The 27,158-nt window shown below is 40.0% G+C and overlaps 1 protein-coding gene across 1 annotated transcript in view; it reads right to left on the bottom strand.

The window, feature by feature from the left end:
* Positions 1–27,158, bottom strand: part of LOC127452257 (potassium channel subfamily T member 2-like) — a 164,359-nt gene that overhangs the window by 22,415 nt on the left and 114,786 nt on the right. Inside the window, exons 14-17 of the mRNA XM_051717602.1 lie at positions 19,220–19,328; positions 15,457–15,609; positions 8,905–9,155; positions 3,676–3,994 (exon numbers count right to left, since the gene is read on the bottom strand). Of these exons, the coding sequence (XP_051573562.1) occupies positions 3,676–3,994; positions 8,905–9,155; positions 15,457–15,609; positions 19,220–19,328 (832 nt within the window). The remainder of the gene's footprint in view (positions 1–3,675; positions 3,995–8,904; positions 9,156–15,456; positions 15,610–19,219; positions 19,329–27,158) is intronic.

Genomic DNA, 27,158 nt, shown 5'->3' with positions numbered 1-27,158 from the left:
GTGTGTAGATTCATCCATAAAACTGTCCTGAAGGTGCGTTGCTTCTACAAAATAAACTCCAGCCAATAGGCGGACCAAGCACAAAGAGTGTGTAGATTTATCCATTATGCTGTCCTGGAACCCTGTGAGCTCGCTCAATTTCCAGCTTATGGCCTGCCATGTTGAGCAGACTTGGAAAGAGCCCATCCAGGAATTCCACCATATCCTGTCCCTCCACTCCCTCCGGGACTCCCAAGATATGGATGTTATTCTGCCGGCTACGGTTTTCTAGTAACTATATCTGTAAACTTTGCCTCCATGGCGGCGATCGATCGACGTATCACGGCAAGATCCTCCAAGTCAACAACGACCTTTGTCAGCACTGCCGACATGTTCAGCATCTCCCGTCGCATTTCCCGCACCTCTCCGAACAACTTGACTCACAGGCCTGCGGACTGTTCGGAGGTGTCAGTTTGAGCACGTCAGTGTCTTTTAATGTCTCCAGAGCCCGATGATTTTGAATTTTTTGACATATTGTCCTCCTAGAAATGTTATGGAACAGAGTGTATCGAATCTCACCGGTTTATGTCATAAAAAGTATTAAAACTAGCAAAGTGCGCAGAGCTCGCCGTTCACACGTCTGATCCTCGCATGGCGTCACGTGACTCCCATTTACTTGCTCATTTACTATAAATGCTGAAGTTAGAAAATTATCCAACATTAGGCCATCATTTTGCTGTATATCCTGTGGTTGTGTGATAGTTTATAAACTTATATCACTAAATTCTGATATTATTATCCTTCTATTTATTTACATTGCAGTCAATAACAGCTGAACTTTTACACATTTGCCAGAAATGCAGCCGCTGCTTACTTCCGCATTGCAAAATAAGGTGGATAGAGCCATGTTTTTTGACAATATCTAAAAATGCAATACTTTATTCACTAAGAATATACATCGATGTGTGTGAAAACACTGGAGACCAGAAACTGAAAACAGGCGAATTGTGGAACACTTCTGCATTCAGGAAAAAGGTGGATACACACTAATAAACAGCTTTACCACTCAGTTTAGCGACAAGAACCTCAGTGCTGAAAAGAGTTGGAGTCAAAACTAGACCCTCCTAGACTAGACCAAGATTAGACCCTCCAAGACCAAAACCCAGACCAATTCCAGACCCACTAACACTTCGACCAATACCAGACCCTCCAAGACTAAATTCCAGACCAATAACAGACACAATAAGACCCAGGCAGAGACTAGACCCTCTAAGATCCAGACTATTACCAGTGCCACTTAGACCCAGGCTAAGACTAGACCCTCCAAGACCAAAACCCAGACCAATATCAGACCCATTAAGACCCAGACCAAGACTACACCCTCCAAGACTAAAACCCAGACCAATACCAGACCCACTAAGATCCAGGCCGAGGCTAGACCCTCAAAGATCCAGACTAATACCAGACCCATTTAGACCCAGACCAATACTAAACCCTCCAAGACCAAATCCAGACCAATATCAGACCCAGCAAGACCCAGACAGAGACTAGACCCTCCAAAACCTAAACCCAGACCAATACCAGACCCACTAACACCCAGACCCTCCAAGACAAAAATCCAGACCAATACCAAACCCAATAAGACCCAGAGCAAGACTAGATCCTCAACATGAGTGCAAGCAAATTACTTACTCACTCCAATGACTTACAAAACAAACTCCAGCCGATAGGCGGACCAAGAACATAAAGCATGTAAATTCATCCATAATGCTGTCCTGAAGGTGTGTTACTCTACAAAATAAATTCCAGCCATTAGGCGGAGTCAGTACAAAAAGAGAGCGCAGATTCTTCATACAGTCAAGCGAATGTTCAGTGAGCCGGCCCACTTGGCTGCAATGTGAGCACCAGACGACGCACTCACTCCAGTGACTTTATGAAGGACATCGCTTGCTGTGGGCTTGTAAATGTTTTACGGCAATCCTTAGCATCTATTCTCAATTTGGCTGGGAATATCTTTGCAAAAGTGACCTTCCGTTGATGTAAAAGTTTATTGCATTCCTTGAATCAATCACGTTTCTCTCTTGTAGAGTTTGCAAAGTCTGGGAACAAGAAAATGCTGTGGTTCTTCCAAGAAAGCCTTCCTTTACACCTCGCTTCGTGTAACACAAGATCTTTATCGGATGATCTCAGAAGTTTGGCCAGAATTGATCGGGGCATGTTTCCCTCTGCGGATCGCCGAGCCAGAACCCTGTGAGCTCACTCGATTTCCAGTTTATGGCCTGCCATGTCGAGCACACTCGGAAAGAGCCCATCCAGGAATTCCACCATATCCTGTCCCTCTACTCCTTCCGGGACTCCCACGATATGGATGTTATTCCGCCGGCTACGGTTTTCTATGTCCTCCACCTTCTCCCAGACACGCTCCAAATCCACCTTGGTTGCTAGCAGATTAGCAGATAATTCCCTTTCCGATGACTCCAGGTAATCGATCCGTTTCTCGATATCCCACACTCTTGTAATCACATCAGTAAACTTCGCCTCCATGGCTCACTAACACCCAGACCCTCCAAGATGAAAATCCAGACCAATACCAGACCCACTTAGACCCAGAGCGAGACTAGACCCTCCAAGACCAAAACCTAGACCAATATCAGACCATTAAATCCCAGACCAAGACTAGACCCTCCAAGACCAAAACTTAGACCAATACCAGAACCACTAACACCCAGACCATCCAAGATGAAAATCCAGACCAATATCAGACCCACTAAGACCCAGACCAAGATTACACCCTCCAAGACAAAACCCAGACCAAGACTAGACCCTCCAAGACTAATATCCAGACAAACACCAGACCCACTAAGACCCATACCAAGCTTAGACCTTCCAAGACAAAAACCCAAACCAATTTCAGACCCATTAAGACCCAGACCAAGACTTGACCTTCCAAGATAAAAACCCAGACAAACACAAGACCCACTAAGACCCAGACCAAGACTAGTCCCTCCAAGACCAAATCCCAGACAATACCAAACCAACTAACACCCAGACTCTCCAAGATTAAAATCCAGACCCACTAAGACCCAGACCAAGATTAACACCCCCCCCCCAAGACCAAAACCCAGACCAATATTAGACCCATTAAGAACCAGACCAAGACTAGACCCTCCAAGACCAAAACACAGACAAACACCAGATCCACCAAGACCCAGACCAAGACTACATGTTCCAAGACCAAAACCCAGGCCAATATCAGACCCACTTACAGACCGTCAAAGACCAAATCCCAGGCCAATACCAGACCCACTTAGACTCAGACCCTACAAGACCAAAACCCAGACCAATACTAGACCCACTAAGACCTAGATCAAAACTAGACCCTGTAAGATCCAGACCAATACCTGACCTGAAATAGATGATACTAGAATTATGTATCATCTATTTACTACAAACCCATCCCCAAATGGCACATAGAACAAGACAAACTGAGAGTGATTGCTTTACATGTTGGTCAGACAGTCTCTTGTTATCTAAGAATCTCAGTTTTGTGACCAGACTTTATGCCCAATTTCAAAAGTCAAATGTCTGGCTACACAAAACTAATGAGACCCAGACCAAGGTGACATTTATGTGTTCAAGAGAACAAAGCCACAAGATCAAGATTCTAATTCTGGTCCTGCATGATGTAATACTCACTCGCAGTGCCCGCCCCACCACTGGCCTTTCTGCTCCCCTCCATCATCCTCCTTTCCCTCCTCTCCTCCCTCGTCCTCCGACTGGTCACCCAGCAGGTCAAACGTGGGACTGTGCACCCCATCCACCATCTCCAGGACGGGGGCGATGCTGTGTTTTCTCTCCTCCCCAGAGCCACTCACAGCAGGCAGTGCTAGAGTGTTACAGCCCCCCACTTCTGTTCTGGAGCCACTCCTGCTGACAGTCTCACTACCCAGCACTGATGGGCCTGTGCCCTCTGGACTGCCGTCACTGGAGTCCTGCAGGTCTATGGCTACAGTGCCTGTTAAAGGACAAAATAGATACAGGTATGTGAGTTAGAAGTCAACAAGAAATCAATTAAATGTTGAAAGTTAGAAGAATGTCTCCAATCACTTACAGCACCTTTAATCAAACCACTGAAGGCCAAGAGATGACAGATCATTCATACAGTAGTACCAGTGCTTTTCACTAGATGGTGATATTGTACAATATCACATATTTTGTCAGCAAAAGCCTTGAGGCAATTTATTTGTTCTGTCAATTCAAGAAGCATCTTTCTCTTTTCTGTCTACATGCATCTCATAGACACAACCACAGTAAAGCAGGCTGAACGAGTGTTATTAAAATTAAATTGAACCACAGATTATATTACAACATTATGTAGTCTTTATACATGGATCAGCATGAATAGTTTGACGCTTATACATATTGGTATAATTCAAACATACTGTAATTTATATCTTCAGAATTCTTATTTATTAACAACTGTAGTAAAATTAGGCCTATCATGATACTACTAATAATAATTATAATAATTTCATTATTACAAGATTTTCCCATTTTCATAAAGAAACCGTGAATGGTGGTTGCCTGTGCTGTACTTTGCTAGGGTGTGGGTTAAGGGATGCGGTTGCTAAGGTGTTCTGAGTGTTTTTGGCACATTGCTATGAGGTTGCTTGGGTATTCTGGGTGGTTGCCAGGGCACTGCTAAGTGGTTGTTTCCTGACCCAAGTCAAAAGAGCCCACCCCCAAGTCTTTATAAAATTCTGATCCTTAGATATGGCTCAGGTCCTTCCTTCAATGGAAGTCTATGGGAACTTTTATCGATTTCATCATCCATCAGGTGAACATCACAAGTCCGACCACTTAGAGATGTAATATCACACCTCTTCACAACAAGTTGCACAATTTATACCATTCATGAGTTGCAGTCTAATGCTCAGAGTAAAAGACTTCCCTAAGTATGAGCAATGCTTACCTTATCAAGCACCACTAATAATAATAGTCAACAGAGTAAATGAAAAGTAGACTAAGACTAAAGTGGACAAAAAGAGGAATATTTTAAACATTGTTATTTATGTCATTCTACCCTGTGCAGAACTTGCTTTTGAACACTTAAAGGAAATCATACATTTTATTGTATGATTCTAAGTTGAATGTGAATACACTGATGAGCCAAAACATAATGACCACTCACAGGTGAAGCGAATAATGTTGATCATCTCCTAACAAGGCCACATGTCAAGGTCTTGGTAGATTTGATGGTAAGCGGTCTGCAAAGGAGTAAAGACCTGAGCAACTTTGACAAGGGCCAAATTGTTATGGCCAGATGACTGGGTCAGAGCATCTCTGAAACGGCTTGTGGCGTGCTCCCGGTCAGCAGTGGTGTGTACCTACCGACAGTGGTCCGAGGAAGAACAAACCACAAACCAGCGACATGGTGTTGGGCGCCCAAGGCTCATCGATGCACAAGGCCAACAAATGTCTGGTCTGAACCGACAAAATGTCTACTGTGGCACAAGTCACAGAAAATTGTAATGATGATTATGGGTGGAACGTTTCACAACACACATTGCATCGCTTTCTGCTGCATATGGGGCTGCATAGCAGCAGACCAGTCAGGGTGCCCATGATGAAACCAGTCCACCATCAAAAGCACCTACAAAGGGCATGCGAGCATCGGAACTGGATCTTGGAGCAGTGGAAGAAGGTCGCCTGGTCTGATGAGTCCCGTTTTCTTTATATATCACGTTGACGGCCGTACGTGTGTAATGTTTACCTGGTGAAGTGATGGCATCAGGATGCACTGTGGGAAGACGACAAGCCAGTGGAGGGAGCGTGATGCTCTGGGCAATGTTCTGTTGGGAAACTCTGGGTCCGGCCATTCATGTGGACATCAATTTGACATAGGGCTGTGTCGATACAATCAGATTTCGATACATATATCACGATACTTATTTTCATGATATTGTATCGATACTTAGATCCATGTATCATGATACTATATCGTGATATTTTCAGTGCAGTCAGAGATGCTTCTATGTGGCATGAAAGAGACAAACTTATCCTGCAGGATTCACGGTTTCTCTCATGGACATGCTGGACCTCTCTAACGCATTTGGCTTTAGGGCCCGGCAAAAATATAGATTTTCTACTTAATCTTCATTTGTACGATCCCAATGTCAATTCTAAACATGCCAAGATCACTCTTTCTTTCTGTCTACAATCCCCAACAATCAGATGTGCGTAAATACTTCCCATTTGCTACAAAACATGTCTGTGATTAGCCACTGGCTGATAATTTTTTTAGATTTCACTCACCAGTGTTTGAGTGGTGTAGTGGCATAGAAGTTTTTGCACCAAGACCTTTTCACTGCGTTCTGAGAGTAAAAGTTTTCAGAATCAGAATGAGCTTTATTGCCAAGTATGTTTCCACATACAAGGAATTTTTCTTGATGACAGAAGCTTCCAGTGCACAAACAATACAACGACAAGACAGAGATAATAAAATAAAAAAATAGAATAAAAATAAAAAACAAATAGAAATATAAGTATATTGTATATAGAAATACACAATAAGACAAAAATATACATATAGTATGTACAAATACAAATCTGTTATATACAGTGCAAGGGAATGTAATGCAGAAGAGGTAGGATATGTTAAATAATATAATTTACTAGGCTGTTTATTGCACGTAATTACAGTTTAGTTTTAACTGTTCATGAGATGGATAGCCTGAGGGAAAAAAACTGTTCTTGTGCCTGACGGTTCTGGTGCTCAGTGCTCTGTAGCGTTGGTCAGAAGGCAACAGATCAAAAAGGTAGTGGGCTGGGTGAGTGGGGTCCAGAGTGATTTTTCCAGCCCTTTTCCTCACTCTGGAAGTGTACAGTCTGGAAGACTGTCCTTTGTAGTCTTCTGATGTCCGATTTGGTAGCTGAACCAAACCAGACAGTTATTGAAGTGCAGAGGACAGACTCAATGACTGCTGAGTAGAACTGTATCTGCAGCGCCTGTGGCAGGTTTAACTTCCTCAACTGGCAAAGGAAGTACAACTTCTGCTGGGCCTTTTTCAAATGTGGGTCTCACACTTCAGATCCCGTGAGATGGTAGTGCCCAGGAACCTGAATGACTCCACTGCTGCCAGAGTGCTGTTTAGAATGGTGAATGGAGTCAATGTTGGGGTGTTCCTCCTAAAGTCCACAATCATCTTCACTGTTTTGAGCTTGCTGAGCTCCAGGTTATGACTACACCAGTGAGCCAGCCGTTCAACCTCCCTTCTGTATGCAGACTCATCGTCATCTTAGATGAGGCCGATGACAGTAGTGTGGTCTGCAAACTTCAGGAGCTTGACAGAGAGGTCTTTGGCGGTGCAGTCATTGGTATACAGGGAGAAGAGTAGTGGGGAGTGCACACATCTCTGGGGGCACCAGTGCTGATTGTACATGTGCTGGAAGTGAATTTCCCTAGTATCACTAGCTGCTGCCTGTCTGTCAGACAGCTGGTGATCCACTGACAGACAGACAGACATGGGAACAGAGAGCTGGGTTAATTTATTCCATAGGAGAGATGGGATGATGATGTTGAAAGCCGAACTGAAGTCCACAAAAAGGATCCTTGCAAATGTCCCTGGTCTGTCCAGATGTTGCAGGATATGATGCAATCCCATATTGACTGCATCATCCACAGACCTGTTTGCTTTATAAGCAAATTGAAGAGGATCTAGAAAGGGTTTTGACACTTTCTGTGTAATGCGAGTCTAAAGACTAGATCCAAGCAAACCATTTGTTGTTTAATAATTTCCCTTTTAATATCATTTCTGTTCTCTATATTCAGTTATGTATCAAAAACAACAAAAGAAACATTTAATACTAATCACACATAGCATGGATGCTGTAAAGAAGCCATTCAACCATACAAACATTACTGTCAGAGTCCCTGCCACAGATCTTAAAGAGGCAGTACCATTATAGCACTTGTTCTTAACATCAAGTAACAAGTAAATACTTGTAAATAGTACACATTAGGCATGTAAACAACAAACATGTAACAATATACTGTATATATGCAATATAATATATGAAATTTCAATAAACCATAATTATTGATGTAATACATGGACCATAAAAAAAAAAAAAAAAGCTAAAATGATACAAAAATGGTACAATTGCTATGTCCATTATTTAACAAGTTAGAAGGTCTCCTGTGTAATGAATAACAGCATTAGCTGAAAGAGAATTTATTTCATACTGTATGCAATCAAAATGGATATTATAACTGAATTATACCCAAATTAATTGAAATTAAAAGCAAAATCGAACCATTATATCGTGATGTATTGCAATACCTATCGCATCGTGACGTGGCTAACGATACCCAGCCCTAATTTCTACACGTGCCGTCTACCTAAACATCTTTGCAGACCAGGTACACTCCTTCATGGCAATGGTATTCCCTGATGGCAATGGACTCTTTCAGCAGGATAATGTGCCCACAGTGCACACATTGTTCAGGAATGGTTTGAGGAACATGATGAAGAGTTCAAGGTGTTGCCCTGGCCTCCAAATTTCCCAGATCTCAATCCAATTCAGCATCTGTGGGATGTGTTGGACCAACAAGTTCGATCGATGGTGGCTCCACCTCGCAACTTACAGGACTTGAAGGATCTGCTGCTAAATTCTTGGTGCCAGACAACAGAACACCTACAGGGGTCTTGTAGAGTCCATGCCTCAGAGGGTCAGCGCTGTTTTGCCGGCACACGGAGGACCAACAGCATATTAGGCAGGTGGTCATAATGTTTTGACTCAGTGTAAATGAATGTGTTAAGTAACAAGAACAAAAAAAAAATAACTTAATCACAATAATTAGTATTACAATTAATCATCAGGCAAAATGTATCATAGTGAAATGAAAGATTTGACTTAACTAACCCATGCTGGCTATTATGCTGTGTACTGGTAGGCGAGTAAGCCCATGATAGACTGTCTGAGGGACCCCTCTGGAGTCGACTCCTGGGCCCCTCACTGGCTCCCTGTGGCCCCTAACAAAGGCTGAGTTCTCCTCCTTGGAGATGTTGATGTAGAAACAGGTGTCGGAGGCTCCCATGATGTGGCAGGGCCCAGGGTTCAAGAGGATGTTTGCTGTGTCCATCCTGCGTACTCCGATCAGACACACTCCATATCTACCACGACAGTTGAGAGTGATGTTATTGTGTGTGTATCTGCCAAAACTTTCAGGAGTTCACTAGCACATAGATGGCCTCAAAGCTAACAGACATGGACTAAAAGCCATAAAATTAAAAAACATTTTATATGCCTCCGAATATCCATCCTTCTCTACTATATAGTATGCCAAAAACAGTATGCCAATGGAGTAGTATGTCTGAATCCACAGTATTGATGAAGCATAATACGAGAAATACCCTGATTAGAGGTAGACCGATATATCGGTTTTACCGATTAACTGGTGTCGACATTTGCATTTTTGGAACTATCGGTTATTGGCAAAAATCTATGCCAATAGTTTACGATAGTTTGTTTTTTTATTCCTCAACAATATACCTTATTTGGCGAAATAATATATTGTCGCTGTCTGATGAAAAACATGTATCTCCAAAAAAAATATTTTTCAGGAGTATGGAAAAACTCTTGCATTAACAATCTTACAAGATACTTGTTAAACAGAAAGCCTAACCATATTAAACATATTTTCACTGGTCATTTCGATACACAATTCAAACAGTAGGAAGAGGTCATTCTGCGCATTCTGTCTATGGTAAAAAGTCAAAATTGCCAAAAGTGGAGATACATGTTTTGCATCAGAGAGCGACGATATACTAATATATTATATACAGTGCATCCGGAAAGTATTCACAGCGCTTCACTTTTTCCACATTTTCTTATGTTACAGCCTTATTCCAAAATAGATTAAATTCATTATGTTCCTCAAAATTCTACAAACAATACCCCATAATGACAACGTGAAAAGAAGTTTGTTTGAAATCTTTGCAAATTTATTAAAAAAAAAAAAAAAAAAAAAAAAAAATCACATGTACATAAGTATTCACAGCCTTTGCCATGACACTCAAAACTGAGCTCAGGTGCATCCTGTTTCCACTGATCATCCTTGAGATGTTTCTACAACTTGATTGGAGTCCACCTGTGGTAAATTCAGTTGATTGGACATGATTTGGAAAGGCACACACCTGTCTATTTAAGGTCCCACAGTTAACAGTGCATGTCAGAGCACAAACCAAGCCATGAAGTCCAAGAAATTGTCTGTAGACCTCCGAGACAGGATTGTATCGAGGCACAGATCTGGGGAAGGGTACAGAAACATTTCTGCAGCATTGAAGGTCCCAATGAGCACAGTGGCCTCCATCATCCATAAATGGAAGAAGTTTGTAACCACCAGGACTCTTCCTAGAGCTGGCCGCCTGGCCAAACCAAGCGATCGGGGGAGAAGGGCCTTAGTCAGGGAGGTGACCAAGAACCCGATGGTCACTCTGACAGAGCTCCAGCATTTCTCTGTGGAGAGAGGAGAACCTTCCAGAAGAACAACCATCTCTGCAGCACTCCACCAATCAGGCCTGTATGGTAGAGTGGCCAGACGGAAGCCACTCCTCAGTAAAAGGCACATGACAGCCCGCCTGGAGTTTGCCAAAAGGCACCTGAAGGACTCTCAGACCATGAGAAACAAAGATTGAACTCTTTGGCCTGAATGGCAAGCATCATGTCTGGAGGAAACCAGGCACCGCTCATCACCTGGCCAATAGCATCCCTACAGTGAAGCATGGTGGTGGCAGCATCATGCTGTGGGGATGTTTTCCAGTGGAAGGAACTGGGATACTAGTCAGGATCAAGGGAAAGATGAATGCAGCAATGTACAGAGACATCCTTGATGAAAACCTGCTCCAGAGCGCTCTGGACCTCAGACTGGGGTGAAGGTTCATCTTCCAACAGGACAACGACCCTAAGCACACAGCCAAGATAACAAAGGAGTGGCTCCAGGACAACTCTGTGAATGTCCCTGAGTGGCCCAGCCAGAGCCCAGACTTGAACCCGATTGAACATCTCTGGAGAGATCTGAAAATGGCTATGCACCGATGTTCCCCATCCAACCTGATGGAGCTTGAGAGGTCCTGCAAAGAAGAATGGGAGAAACTGCCCAAAAATAGGTGTGCCAAGCTTGTAGCATCATACTCAAAGACTTGAGGTTGTAATTGGTGCCAAAGGTGCTTCAACAAAGTATTGAGCAAAGGCTGTGAATACTTATGTACATGTGATTTTTTATTTTTTTTATTTTTATTTTTTTTATTTGTAATTTGCAAAGATTTCAAACAAACATATTTCACATTGTCATTATGGGGTATTGTTTGTAGAATTTTGAGGAAAATAATGAATTTAATCCATTTTGGAATAAGGCTGTAACATAACAAAATGTGGAAAAAGTGAAGCACTGTGAATACTTTCTGGATGCACTATATATATATATATATATATATATATATATATATATATATCAATATACAGCTGATGTCAGACGTTTACATAACCTTAGACAAATACATTTAAACTCGCACTTCCCTGTCTTAGGTCAGTTAGGATCACTACATTATTTTAAGTAAAATGTCAGAATAATAGTAGAGAGAATGATTTATTTCAGCTTTTATTTATTTTATCACATTCCCAGTGGGCCAGAAGCTTACATACACTTTGTTAGTATTTGGTAGCATTGCCTTTAAATTGTTTAACTTGGGTCAAACGTTTTGGGTAGCCTTCCACAAATTTCTTACAATAAGTTGCTGGAATTTTGGCCCATTCCTCCAGACAGAACTGGTGTAACCTGGAGTCAGGTTCGTAGGCCTCCTTGCTCGCACACGCTTTTTCAGTTCTGCCCACAGATTTTCTATCGGATTGAGGTCAGGGCTTTGTGATGGCCACTCCAATACCTTGACTTTGTTGTCCTTAAGCCATTTTGCCACAGCTTTGGAGGTATGCCTGGGGTCATTGTTCATTTGGAAGACCCATTTGTGACTGAGCTTTAACTTCCTGGCTGATGTCTTGAGATGCTTCTTTAATATATCCACATAATTTTCCTTCCTCATGATGCCATCTATTTTGTGAAGTGCACCAGTCCCTCCTGCAGCTAAGTTCCTCCACAACATAATGCTGCCACCCCCATGCTTCATGGTTGGGATGGTGTTCTTCAGCTTGCAAGCCTCACACTTTATCATCCAAACATAACAATGGTTATTATGGCCAAACAGTTCAATCTTTGTTTCATCAGACCAGAGGACATTTCTCCAAAAAGTAAGATATTTGTCCCCATGTGCACTTGCAAACTGTAGTCTGGCTTTTTTATGATGATTTTGGAGCAGTGGCTTCTTCCTTGCTGAGCAGCTTTTCAGGTTATGTCGATATAGGACTCGCTTTACTGTGGATATAGATACTCGTCTACCTCCAGCATCTTCACAAGGTCCTTTGCTGTTGTTCTGGGATTGATTTGCACTTTTCCCACCAAACTACGTTCATCTCTAGGAGACAGAATGCTTCTCCTTCCTGAGCGGTATGATGGCTGCATGGTCCCATGGTGTTTATACTTGTGTACTATTGTTTGTACAGATGAATGTGGTACCTTCAGGAATTTGGAAATTGCTCCCAAGGATGAACCAGATTTGTGGAGGTCCACAATGTTTTTTCTGAGGTCCTGTCTGATTATTATTATTTATTTTTTTCCATGATATCAAGCAAAGAGGCACTGAGTTTGAAGGTAGGCCTTAAAATGCATCCACAGGTACACCTCCAATTGACTCCAATTAGCCTATCAGAAGCTAATTGCCTAAAGGCTTGACATCATTTTCTGGAATTTTGAAAAAAGCTGCTTAAAGGCACAGTTAACTTAATGTATCTTAACTTTTGACCCACTGGAATTAAAAGTGCAACAATCTGTCTGTAAACAATTGTTGGAAAAATTACTCGTGTCATGCACAAAGCAGATGTCCTAAATGACTTGCCAAAACTATAGTTTGCTAATATAGTTATACTATAGTTATAATTATTATTAATTATAATTATTATTAATTATTATAAAGTCTGTGGAGTGGTTAAAAAATGAGGTTTAATGACTTCAACCTAAGTGCATATAAACTTCTGACTTTAACTATATATATATATAAATAATATATAAATAATATAAACTCAGCAAAAAAAGAAACGTCCCTTTTTCAGGACACTGTATTTTAAAGAATTTTGTAAAAACCCAAATAACTTTACAAATATTTATTGTAAAGGGTTTAAACAATGTTTTCCATGCTTGTTCAATGAACCATAAACAATTAATGAACATGCACCTGTGGAACGGTCATTAAGACACTAACAGCTTACAGACGGTAGGCAATTAAGGTCACAGTTATAAAAACTTAGGACACTAAAGAGACCTTTCTACTGACTCTGAAAAACACCAGGGTCCCTGCTCATCTGCGTGAACGTGCCTTAGGCATGCTGCATGGAGGCATGTGGACCGCAGATGTGGTCAGGGCAATGAATTACAATATCCGTACTGTGAGATGCCTAAGACAGCACTACAGGGAGACAGGAAGGACAGCTGATCATCCTCGCAGGGCAAACCATGTGTAACAACACCTACACAGGATCGGTACATCCGAATATCACACCTGTGGGACAGGTACAGGATGGCAACAACAACTGCCCGAGTTACACCAGGAACGCACAATCCCTCCATCAGTGCTCAGACTGTCCGCTATAGGCTGAGAGAGGCTGGACTGAGGGCTCGTAGGCCTGTTGTAAGGCAGGTCCTTATCAGACATCACCAGCAACAACATCGCCTATGGGAGTCGCGGTTTTGTCTCTCTAGGGGTGATGGTCAGACTCACGTTTATCGAAGGAATGAGCGTTACACCGAGGCCTGTACTCTGGAACGTGATCGATTTGGAGGTGGAGGGTCCGTCATGGTCTGGGGCGGTGTGTCACAGCATCATCGGACTGAGCTTGTTGTCATTGCAGGCAATCTCAACGCTATGTGTTCCAGAGAAGATTTCCTCCTCCCTAATGTGGTACCCTTCCTGCAGGCTCATCCTGACATGACCCTCCAGCATGACAATGCCACCAGCCGTACTGCTCGTTCTGTGTGATTTCCTGCAAGACAGGAATGTCAGTGTTCTGCCATGGCCAGCGAAGAGCCCGGATCTCAATCCCATTGAGCATGTCTGGGACCTGTTGGATCGAAGGGTGAGGCCTAGGGCCATTCACCCCAGAAATGTCCGGGAACTTGCAAGTACCTTGGTGGAAGAGTGGGGCAACATCTCACAGCAAGAACTGGCAAATCTGCTGCAGGCCATGAGGAGGAGATGCACTGCAGTACTTAATGCAGCTGGTGGCCACACCAGATACTGACTGTTACTTTTGATTTTGACCCCCCCTTTGTTCAGGGACACATTATTCCATTTCTGATAGTCACATGTCTGTGAAACTTGTTCAGTTTATGTCTTAGTTGTTGAATCTTTTTATGTTCATACAAATATTTACACATGTTAAGTTTGCTAAAAATAAAAGCAGTTGAAAGTGAGAGGACGTTTCTTTTTTTGCTGATATATATATATAAAACAAAACTCATCTTGTGAATATATAGGCTATATAACACTTGGTTTGTTAAATACCTACATATGGAGCACTGTATTGGAGCAAAGTCTATCATTTTTTAAAATAAAACGCCCCAGTGTATTTTGGGCTTGTTTATAGTTAAAATTTCCATGTTATGTACCAAATCTGAATTTTTCTGGTTATTACTGGAATTCTGGTTGCACAATAAACTGCTTTTGGGATTTTATTCATTTTGGACTCTTGTAGTCTCAATGTCTGTGCCTGTCATAGCTAGGAAAGACTAAGAAATCTTTGACCATTCTATAAATCGATTTAAAAAAAAAAAAAAACTATCAGCCAATTAATTGGTTATTGGCCTTTTCCACCACCTTAGTTACCTGTATCTGCAAAATCCACTATCAGTCTACCTCTAACCCGAATGACCTACTATTTCAAGCAAGATTTTGAAGAGCGGATCGTCTGGAAAATTAACGATCCCATAATCCCTCGGGAGCTGAGGCGACGTCACGATCAAAACACTAGATTTATCGGAACTGCAGTGAACTGAGAGGCGGACACCTCTTCTCAACTGTAAGTGATATATATACCAAGATAACTGTTCCTTGTGCTTGAATAGTGCTTGTTTAACAAAACCAAAACAGATAGTTTTTGCGGTTGTTGTTATTGTCATATATTCGGGTCACGAGACTATGCCAACGTTGCCGGATGAAGTATGTCCGAAATCTTTTCATACTACTCGCACGCATACCTAAAAGAACATACTGTTTTGCCGGCAGATAAGTGCATCCTTCAAATACAGACAGTACACGGTTTCAGAAGCAGCTATGGAGTCTTTAAATGAAGCTTTATAAATAGTCTTACTTCTTATGTGCGTGAAAGGAGGCAAAGGTGAAACTCTTTCCCTGATATTCTCCAAAGAACTTGCTCTCCTCCAGCCGGATATGGTGCACCTCATTGGCCGCACAGCGCCGGTAGATGCGTTGCCACTGATCGACTGAGCTAGCACCGCCTTCCCTGTGACAACAAAACAAGTGAGGACACTGACATACATAAAAAAATTTCATGTCATTCCAAACCTGTATTACTTTCTTCTGTGGAATGTAAAAGGAGATATTTAGCAGAATGTCTGAACTACTCTTTACCATACAATGAGAGTAAATGGCAAGCTCCCTAAACCATAAAAAAGCACTATAAAATGCCATTATTTGCTAAAAATCTTTCTCCACCTTAGCTTTTAAATCTCACTTGCCCTTGTGCTAAAATCAAAACATTCGTGATTTGTGTCGCACTCGGTTATGAGACACTCAAAAACCAATGATGTTTAGTGTCATTGACGTCAAACCTGGAGTGATGCCAGTTGAGGTGCCATCTTAAAATATGCAAAGGGTGTCATATGGACTACTTTTATGCTACGTTTATGGAGTTTTTTAGTCCTCTTGGAGCTTGACAGTGTAAATCACCATCTACTTTCATTGTATCAAAAACAGCAGCTTGGATATTCAGCCAAACATCTGATTTGTGTTCCATTGCTTTCCCAATACTTCCAAACCTCTCCATAATAATCACAGCTTTCAGCTCAGCTTGGGAAAACACTGTCTCTTACATATGGGCAGACAAAAGGTAAAAAGTCTGTCGCACACACTGTTTGATGCATCTTTGACATTCCCGCAAATGGCTGGGAAGATATACGTGAGGTGAGAACCAAAGGGAGTGGAGGAGTGTTAAGATGGAGGTGAAGAAGAAACATGGATGATGCAGAGATGAATTCAGAGTTTATGGGATCTGTGCTGCGGTGTGTATCGGTGTGTGCGTCAATATTTTACAGTCAGTGCAGCTGACCTGTTAAGTGGTTGGAAGGCACCCGTTCGCTGCTTGAAGGCCTCAGAAGATGCTGTTCTGATCATAAAATATGTAACAGTTAAGCACATGGTTGGTGGTGGTTCAATGAATGTGAAATCTGTCCTTTGTGATAGTCTGATAGGAATCTGTTCTTGCAATCTGGCCCAGTAAGCACACATATGTTGCCGAGACATCTGTGACATAGTGCATCATCTAGAAAGAATGTGTTCTAATTTAAACATCACATTTGTCTGATAAAGTCTTAGGCTGCATCCAAGACTTAAGTTTCCTAACAAATCGTATTCCAACATCTCCATTTGCGGTTATGGAAAGCGTTTTTAAAGTCTCTGCTTTTGGTGGATGAGAGGCGTAAATGGAGCAAAATCAATGCATTTTCAAATGAAAACATATTAGTGTGGAAATGGCCTTAAAAGGTCCAAATTCACATACGTTCTAAATCATAAATGTCACAAAAAGGTCTGGTGTTAAAATCCTGGCATTACAAGCCGTTCTCACAATTTAGACAAAACCTCATCAATGTCAGCCAGCTAGTTAACTTCACCTTAGTGAAATATTTAAAATCAACAGAATATGCAACAACAATGTAAAAAAAAAAAAAAAAAAAAAAAAAAATAAGTTCCAAAAATTCTCTTCATGGCAAAAAAACTAGGGCTTTCAATCGATTAGCATTTTTATTCCAGTTTATTACACGTAATGCAGATTAATTAAATTAATTCCATATATCAATATTTGCTGAAAAAGGCCCCCCAAATAAAGATACAATAATTCAATATATACTAGAATAATAGAATTATAGAATAATAAATATAATATACTGTAATATAATCATCCTATAATACTCATTCATAATAATAAAATAATAATATAATATCAGATAATTCTAATAAATTACAATATTGTAGCAGACAAGTAAAGCATTGATTATATTAAAAAAAGCATTTTAGAAGTCAATATATATTTTGGTTTATTTCCAAATCATTGAACATTATCATGCTGGAAGTAGCCATAAAAAGATGGGTAAATTTTGGCCATGAAGGGATGCACATGGTCAGCAACAATACACAAATAGGCTGTGGCATGCAAGCGATGATTGATTGGTATTAACGGGCCCAAAATGTGCCAAGAACACATTCCCCACACAATTACACAACCGCAATCAGCCTGGACTGTTGACACAAGGTAGGCTGGGTCCATGGATTCATGCTGTTTGCGCCAAATTCTGTCCCTACCATCTGTGTGCCTCAGCAGAAGTCAAGATTCATCAGACCAGACTATGTATTTCCAGTCTTCAACTGTCCAGTTTTGGTGAGTCTGTGCCCACTGCAGCCTCAGCTTTCTGTTCTTGGCTAACAGAAGTGGAACCCTATGTGGTCTTCTGCTGTTGTAGCCCATCTGCCTAAAGGTTCGACATGTTGTACATTCTGATATGCTATCCTGCTCACTACAATTGTACAGAGGGGTTATCCGAGTTACCGTAGCCTTTCTGTCAGCTCCAACCAGTCTGGCCATTCTCCGTTGGACTCTCTCATCAACAAGGTGTTTCCATCCGCAGAACTGCCGCTAACTGGATGTTTTTTTGTTTTTGGCATCATTCTGAGTAAATTCTAGAGACTGTTTTGCGTGAAAATCCCAGGAGATCAGCAGTTACAGAAATACTCAAACCAGCCCGTCTGGCACCAACAATCATGCCAGGGTCGAAATCACTGAGATCAAATTTTTTACCCATTCTGATGGTTGATGTGAACATTAACTAAAGCTCCTGACCCGTATCTGAATGATTTTATGCATTGCACTGCTGCCACACGATTGGCTGATATGATAATCATATGAATACAGGTGTACAGGTGCTCCTAATAAAATGCTCAGCGAGTGTCTTTCCACATTTTAATTATGAATTACAGTGACATGTTGACCTACAGATTTCTTCTCCACAGATCCATCAGGTATGTTCATGATTTTTATAGGGATATTGTTTGGTTCGTTGGGTCGGATTGAACCGCTCTAGAGTTCGTTTGCAATCGGACTGAGACTACTTCATCCATGTGGTCTCGGACTGGTTGTTTTGGTTTGGATCCGAGTGTGATTGCCATGTTCATTATTGCCTTAATGAACCAAACAAAGGGAGAAAAAACACTAGGTTCCAAAATAAATGCTCCAAACGAGCCAGGTGTGAAATTGCACTGTCTCTGAACAGCTGTTGGTTTGTTGTCTGGACAGTTGTGCGTTATCTGTACAGCTAGAGTTGTGCTAACTCTCCCCTGCTGACTGCAGCTCACAAAAAATATGAAGGTGGTACTTATTGTTGAGTCCTTTAAAAACAGGTGTTTCCATGGTCCAAAAACTTTTTGTTATCCAATCACGTAAACCACATTAAGACTCCACATACGCTAATGTGTCCTAGACAACAATGAAAAACACCTACTCAACTGTCAATCAGCCATTGTGCTAAAATAAGGGTTTTAAACGTTGCCGGTGACGTGCAGTTTTTAAAAGTAACTGAAAATTTGGAAAAGTCCATATAGTATATACACAGACTTCACAGAACATCTTCAGCGGTCACAAGTGGTCATGCATTTAAGACGCATGTTAATATTAGGTGCAAACAGAGCCTGAATGTCATTCTTACACCAGACAGGGAAAGTTTTAGTGACATATTGCATACGAGCAAATGCTCTAAAGTTTAAAACATGCACATCTCAGCGACATACACTATGTGTGCTATAAAGGGTGAGTGAGTGTGTACTAGAGGGATGTTTATACTCACTGTCCTCTAGAGGAGTGAATCAATAAGGTGATCAGGGTGGAGGTGGCAGGGCACACACAGTTGAGGGCCAACATGGCATACTTAAACTCTTCCTCACAAACCACGTGGTCTGCAAAATAAACACATCCACTTAAAAAAAAAAAATTAAAAAAAAAACTGTATAAATATTACAGACACATTCTCAATAGATAATAGCTTGTATAAAGAAACAATCACATTTACAATAATGTACTTATAATGAAAATCTTATAATGGATTTTATGAAGATTGCACTAATAAAAAAAATGTATTTACTACAAAAATATCCATGACTTTTCCATGATCTTTTATGATTTTATTTACATGACTTTTCCAGGTCTGGAAATCACGGTTTTAAAATATGCCCTGATATTTATAGCTCACAGAAAGGCAACCCCTCCAGAACATTAATTTAAATTCTTCTCCCTGCTGATTAGTATTTCTAACCCATTTGCATGTCAGTACACTGCATTTGATTTTATAGACACATCTCCTAGAGGTCAGAGCCTCTCGACGCCATTAACAGAGTGTGAAATAAGGCAACATCTGTGATCTCATGCTTCTTTAACTCCTGTCCTCAAAACAGTCGCCCTCTTAAATGCCCTCTAAACACTTGAGTGAGCACACATCAGGTTAAGACCTCCATTGCCATTTAAATGCCAGGGAAAGTACTGGGAAAAAAAACAGACACAGAAAGACTGATCAGGAAAAGTGGAAAAGTTGAGGGCAAAAGAGGGTCTTTATGAATACTTAAAGGCAAAGTGTGTCATTTCTGCACCACTAGGGTCTCCAAACAGTTGCAAAAATAGTGCGTACATTCCAATTGCTCCAATAGTGCCCTGCAAAGTGAACTTAACAGGGTATTTGGCCTTCTTGAATTCAAACATCTTGAACCCACTAGTCATTGTGCACCATCTTAGTACTACATGAAGTACTAAAATAAACATGGTGAATTAATTCACCTCATGTGTGGTTTCTATGCAGTTGTTTGCAAACCTACATATGGCTTACTTACAGATGTCTTACAGATGTCTCTGCATTAAGCATAAATTACACACATCACCTTTAAGTGTACACATAGTAATGCTGACTCAATTATGCATTCATCCGAAAATAAAATAGCAGGTACAGCACTAATGACTGTCTCACAGATAGAGCATAATTTTCATGTGGCTTGTTAGCAATGAGTGAAAACACATTTACCAATTTTGCTAATTAGAGAAATGAGTCTATAAAATAACATTAGCATTAAGAATAACAGACGTGCCTTTTTGGCAACTTTTATACCATTTAATTCAATTTAATTAAAAACTGAACACAATTCAATGCAGTATTGGACCAAAGTCAAAACATAAGACAAAAAAGGCTGTTTCTTTTTTAACACGGTTGCTTCTCTGAGAATAGGCTCTTTTGCCCTTTTTCTGGGCCTACCAGTCTTTTTACTTTGGTCTATTTTTGGTTGTTTGAGTTTTTTTTTTTTCATCAGAGGACATAGACATCACCTCTGGGCCCGGTAGCTTATTAAAAACCCTCTGTTTCTCTCACGGCAGGCATCTGATTCGGAAATAAACGTTAGGGATTCTGGCTGTTTCCTCATCCTGTTGCTTTTTTGTTTCATCTAATTGAGAGGAAAGTAATTGAGTCATTATTGCTTTATTAGGGTGGATAGGTGAACTGATGATGGTTGGAATTTAGCATGCTTTTTTCTCAGAGTGACAGACTTAGTAGATTTGAAAAATTACAAGCCATTTTAGTAAAGCAAAACAATAGAGAACGTGTGTTACATTTTTATATGAATAGTCTTTTATACTCCAGGCCAGGTATTGTGTTAGGATCCCAACACTCATATTTGGGTTTCTTTTAGTGTCGGGATTCTGTCACCCATTCTCTAGTCTTTGTTTGGTCTTGTGGGTGTTTTTCTCCACATGTGCTCTCTCTCGTGTATTGCCCCTGCCTCCCTCAATTGCCTTGTTACCCATTTGATTATTAGTTGAATTGCCTCACCTGTCCCACTTGTCACCCTCCCGATTTCTTTCCCTTTACAATAGGTGTTCTTGGGAGCGTTGGCACGTCAGGATGGTCAACAACAACAACATAAATCATAAGGACACACATGCAGCGCAGCCACGTACATCTCTCTCACTCTCTCGAACTGGCGTCTCCACCCACCCTTTATCTTGCTCTCCTGCTGATCATCTGATTCAGCACCAGCCGTACACCCTCACGGCCCGGCCACGCCCTCCTCCTCGTCACACTTTGTCTATTATTGTTTTGATTAAAGCAATATTGCTTTTAATTTGTCAGTTATACAGTAATATCTGAAATAAATAAAAACATTTAATCTTTTTTTTTTTTTTTTTTTGCTTATTTGTTATAATATTGTTTTGACAGACATTATTTGGTCTATTTTTTGTGTTAAGATTATCCGTTATTGTCATTATCATTCTTCATTAAATAAACAAATATAAACAATGTTCTTTTAATAAGTCTCCATGTCAGGCTGGAGTACTAGACGCAGCACTTAAAGATGCACAAACACTCAAAAAGATCAAATACTGAATTAAAGACTTCTATTCGTCCTCATGAGCCTTTCTGCTTGACCACTTCATCTTCTCCTCCATTAACCCCCTAATTTCCAGCAACCTCAGAAAGCAATACTGACCTCAACTGAAGCAGGGACTCTGCACAGCAGGAAAGTGTGCTCTAATAATCGTGTCTGTGAATCCATTCTGTGAATCCCAGCAAGACTGTAACAACAGCAGCACTTCTCTGCCATTAGTACTAATTAAAGCAGCATGCTGGTTATGTTTATGAATGACCCAGCTGTTGATATAGCTACACATAACACTGTGCAGAACACTGGCAGAAACAAAGCATCCAGTTACTATTTGCAAACATGCCCACGGTGATGAGAAAAATCAATTAAAACGCGAAATCTACAAAGTAAACAACGATCCAGATCTCCAGGAATAACCTTGTAAGATCAGGCTGCATGTGAGTGAAGGACTTTTTATCAGACACACAAATCGGCAAGCTTCTGTTACACTAATATAAACATTAAGGTGTGATTAAATGCGTAGTTCACCAAAAATTACATTTCTGTTGTAGATGAGGGTGAATAATGACGACAATTTTCATTTTAGGATGAACTACTCCTTTCAGCTATTTGCAGAGTTGAAGTTTACAGTCATACTCATTTATGCCACCTACTCAGCCATTTAGTGCATATATTGCAAGTAGAGTCACAACATGTCTGCCATGCATAGAAAAACTGCATATTGATGTGTTCCGCCAAACTGTCAAAAAGCAAATGCTCTGTTACCATCAAGACACCATGCAGCCTACATGGGATAACTACCTCTGACTGATATGAAACATGAGTATCTACTGTACAGTATATTGCAAGTGTAATTTCAATGATAACTCACAATAAAAGAAATACTTCATGTTCTTTTCCATATTCTTACAGGGTTTCAGAATGCTTCATGCATTTAGAAGCATATAAAACAAGCATTTGGCAAGTTCATCAGAGGCAACATAACATACTTCTGAGGAAGTTTGTATATTGCAACATCCTGTCTATTGAGATACCTTCACCTGTTAAATTTTCGAAGATAATGTATCCTTCACTGCCAATGATATCCTACAATCCTGTTCGTGCTGCTCTGATGGAGCACTTGAAAGAATTTAATTTAATTAAAGGAATAGTTCATCCCAAAAAGAAAATATTCTGTTTTTGCAAACACGTATGGCTTTCTTAATTCCACAGAGCACAAAAAAGAAACTTTGAAGACTGTACTGGCCACTCTTTTCCATATAATGAAAATGTATGAAGACTGGGGCTCTCAAACTCCAAAATGAAAAAAAAAAAAACAACAATTAAAGTTTCATAAAAGTAATCACATGACTACTGCAATCTATTCCAAGTCTTCTGAAGCCATTCGATAGCTTTATGTGAGGAACAGACCAAAAAGTATGTTGTTATTCAATAAAAATCTAATTAGTGAATAAAAATAAACTAATAAAAGACTGATCTCACAAAAACAATTGGCAACAGTAGGCTGAACATTTCAACGTTTCCGAAAACATTGAACTCTATGAAGCGTCAGCTTTACCCATGGTGTCGCAGTGCCCTTTCTGCAAACATCGTAATGCGCCACTCAATGTTCAAATAATTTCAAAAGTGACGCTATTACACCTGACCTTTCATGATATGCCTATTAATCAATCAAATTAATCACAATTAATCACATACCTAATTATTTGCAGAGAAAGGCCCCCAAATAAAAATAATGTAATATATAATGATTAAATAATTATAAATTATAATATTATAACATATAATATATTGGGGCTGGGAAATTTGACATGTTAATTTCTGCTATTAATAGCTCACTGTTTAATGCAGTGGTTCTCAAACTGGTCCTAGAGGCCCCCCTTAACTGCACATTTTGCATGTCGCCCTTTTCTGACACATCCAATTTAAGTATTGGAGTCTCCACTAATGAGCTGAATCACTGAATCTGGTGTGTTTGATTGAGGAGACATCCAAAAAGTGTAGTATTGAGGGGTCTCCACGACTGGTTTGAGAACCACTGGTTTAACGCATTAAAAAAATGTATGCAGTTAATGCAGTTAATCTGTTTTTTGTACTTTGCACCACTTTTGCACTGTTGAATGTTTTTTCCCACTTCCTGTGGCTAAAATGGACATACATTATTTTTTTCAGTAGGTACAGCCTCGACTCGACTGCACATCCTAGTATAGACATTGATTGTGTAGAGCAGTGCACCCAGATAGCACACGTACAGCACTCAGATGTCTGTTTTAGAACTTTTCATCTGGAAAGAATCACAATCTAATTAACATCTGCTAAACATCTTAAAAAGATCAGATTAACAAACATATTAAATCATAAATGTCTGAAATTCATCTGGGGCCGGTTGCACCAGCTATACATAAGTTACAACTTAGCCTAGTTGTGGCGTAAATGGGCACTAAGTCACACTTCATGCACTACTAAATATTTGAGTGTTGCACCATTAAACTTAGGTAGGACGTAACCCTACATATAAACTAAATATATACGGAAGACTCCGACCAGGAGTTACGGTTGGAATAAAAAAGTAGATTGATATTTTATGACATCAATGAGCTCATGTTTTGCGTGACAGGCATCAATCATTTCGACATACAGTATGATGTTGACATTTGCACTCGTTTACATTTACAAGAGAGAGAGAAAAAAAAACGTACTTTTAAGCGACTAATAACCAGATAGCATAAAACAATTCTAACGGTGCAGTTTTCAGGGTGCGTCGCCCAGTGTCAAGTTTCAACACATTCAAAATATATACAGTATATAGGATATTAAAATGAATAAAATGTCAGTTTTTCCAGCCTGTTGTATTAGTATTTATTTATCACCCCTTATTTATTTTAGATGCAGTTACTATATATTGTTATTTACACAGGGAAAATATACTATTTATCAAATCTACTTTTATTATGTATCGTATTTTAATGAGGATATAATTTATTCCAGATGACAGTTACGTGAGCAAACAAGGTTTGAACATCAACTGTAACAAGATCAAACTGAAGTTCACTGCTAGGTAAATGTCATATTATGCGACTAAGCATTATTTTACGGAGAGCTTACGACCTACTAGTTAAGTCTTGCCTTAAGAACAGGTGGTGCAACCAAATTAAGCACTGACTTAGCAACAAACTAACTAGTAGTTACTAAGCCCTTAGTGTGAACTTTACATCCCAAATTACTTGAGACCTTACGCACAGCTGGTGCAACCCTACCCTGATGAATGTCTAAGGCTATGTTCAGACTGCAGGCAAATCAGATTTTTTCTCAAATCAGATCTTTTCAGGCAGACTGTCCGCACTATTAATTGCAAGTGATCAAATCAGATTTGTGTATTCAGACATAACCAACCTATCTGCATGGGTTGCTTTGGTAACGACGTAGGCGTTCCCACGTGATGATGCTTTCAAAACAGATGCGGGAAAAATGGAGGTGCATCATCTCGCTCTCCAAATAAGCACCCTGTCCAGCCGCGGTGCAGAACTCCTCCATCGCATAAGAAAAACTCAGCGATGGAGGAGACTGGTAAATACTGTGATGTTCCATGCTGCAGTCACCGATTTTTGATGTCATCGCTTGGTGTCGCGTTAAGAGTGACGCAAAAGACCCTTTGAAATCCGATTTGAGAAGTCAGAGCGTCCGGACTGAGACGCATCTGAAAAAATCTGATTTAAAATCGCATTTGAAACAACCTCCCGATGTGGTTTGAATCAGATTCGGAAAAATCAGATTTCATGTGTTTTTTTTACTGTCCAGACTATCAAAACTCATCTGGATACAATCTGGATATGCAAAAAATCTGATTTTTAGTGGCAGTCTGAACATAGCCTTATTGACATCTGAGAGGAAACGTCTTCTAGATGTATTGCAGATGAGCAACGACCTAAAATATACGTCTTCCAGATGTAAACATACACATCAAACAGACGTCTGGGTGATGTCCGTGTGCTATCAGGGCACGCTTAATCATTATGTGTGACGCATGTCCCGGGCAAAATAAACACATGAGAGTATTTATTGTACAGAGAATGGAGACTTCACCACAAGCGGTGAGCCAGGTGTGGGAGAGATCCAGGCAAGCTGCTATATCACTATGTGTCGCCTGAAAACGCTCACTCACTAAACCTCCTAAACCAGTGTCAAAAACAAAACTATGCGAGAGAGACCCAGCATGTGCACGTTAGAGACTGAATGTCAGCCAGAGAAAATAATAGTTTTGAGATTATATACGTCAGCAAATTAAATGTCAGCATTCAACTTGTTTTAGATATGTATGTACAGTGGCTATAAATGCACTGGCAATGAACACTTAAGTTTTTCTTGCCAATAAAACTTGACATAAACTGAATCTGCCTATTTGATCCTATTATTAAAAAAGTCCACTGGAAAACGGCAGAAGATTTTGACCAACTTTTAATTATAGCATGTCCACTGATTTTATGGCATGTAAATATTATGATTATTTGAATGTTTGTTTTAATGTACCATGATTCATTGTGATTAATCACAGAAAACTGTGTGATAAATTAGTTAAACATCTTTTAATCGATTCACAGCCCTGCATACATATATATATATATATATATATATATATATATATATATATATATATATATATATATACTGTATATATACTGTATATATATACATATATATATATATATATATATATATATATATATATATATATATATACACACACACTACTTTTAGGTACTTGTGAAAAATGTTGCATAGTAAGGATGTCTTCAAAAATAATCCCATAAATAATTTTCATTAATCAGTTAACATCATACAAAGTCCAGTAAACATATAAAAGCTAAATCAATATTTGGTGTGGCCACCTTTGCCTTTCAAACAGCATCAATTCTCCTAGGTACACCTGGACACAGTTTTTCTTGGTTGTTGGTAGATAGGATGTTCCAAGTTTCTTGGAGAATTCGCCACAGTTCTGCTATCTATTTAGGCTGTCTCAATTGCGTCTCTTCATGTAATCCCAGACTGACTCGATGTTAAGTGGGGTGCTCTGTGGGGGCCATGACATCTGTTGCAGGGCTCCCTGTTCTTCTATTCTAATCTTTTCTATTTGCAAAAGTAATGTTTGGGAGTCTAAAATGCATTTTTCCTACTGACACACTAAAGCTGAAGATATAAATAACCATCTTAAGACAAATGTTTTTGTGAAACATCTTAAGTGCCTAAAACTTTTGCACAGTACTGTATATATATAACTCAGTACTGTAACTCAGCAAAAAAAGAAACGTCCCTTTTCAGGACACTGTATTTTAAAGATAATTTTGTAAAAATCCAAATAACTTTACA

This window comes from Myxocyprinus asiaticus, chromosome 14 (assembly GCF_019703515.2).
Source record: "Myxocyprinus asiaticus isolate MX2 ecotype Aquarium Trade chromosome 14, UBuf_Myxa_2, whole genome shotgun sequence".
NCBI lineage: Eukaryota > Metazoa > Chordata > Actinopteri > Cypriniformes > Catostomidae > Myxocyprinus > Myxocyprinus asiaticus.
The sequence above is the reverse complement of the archived record's forward strand: the minus strand, read 5'-3'. Positions and strand labels throughout refer to the sequence as shown.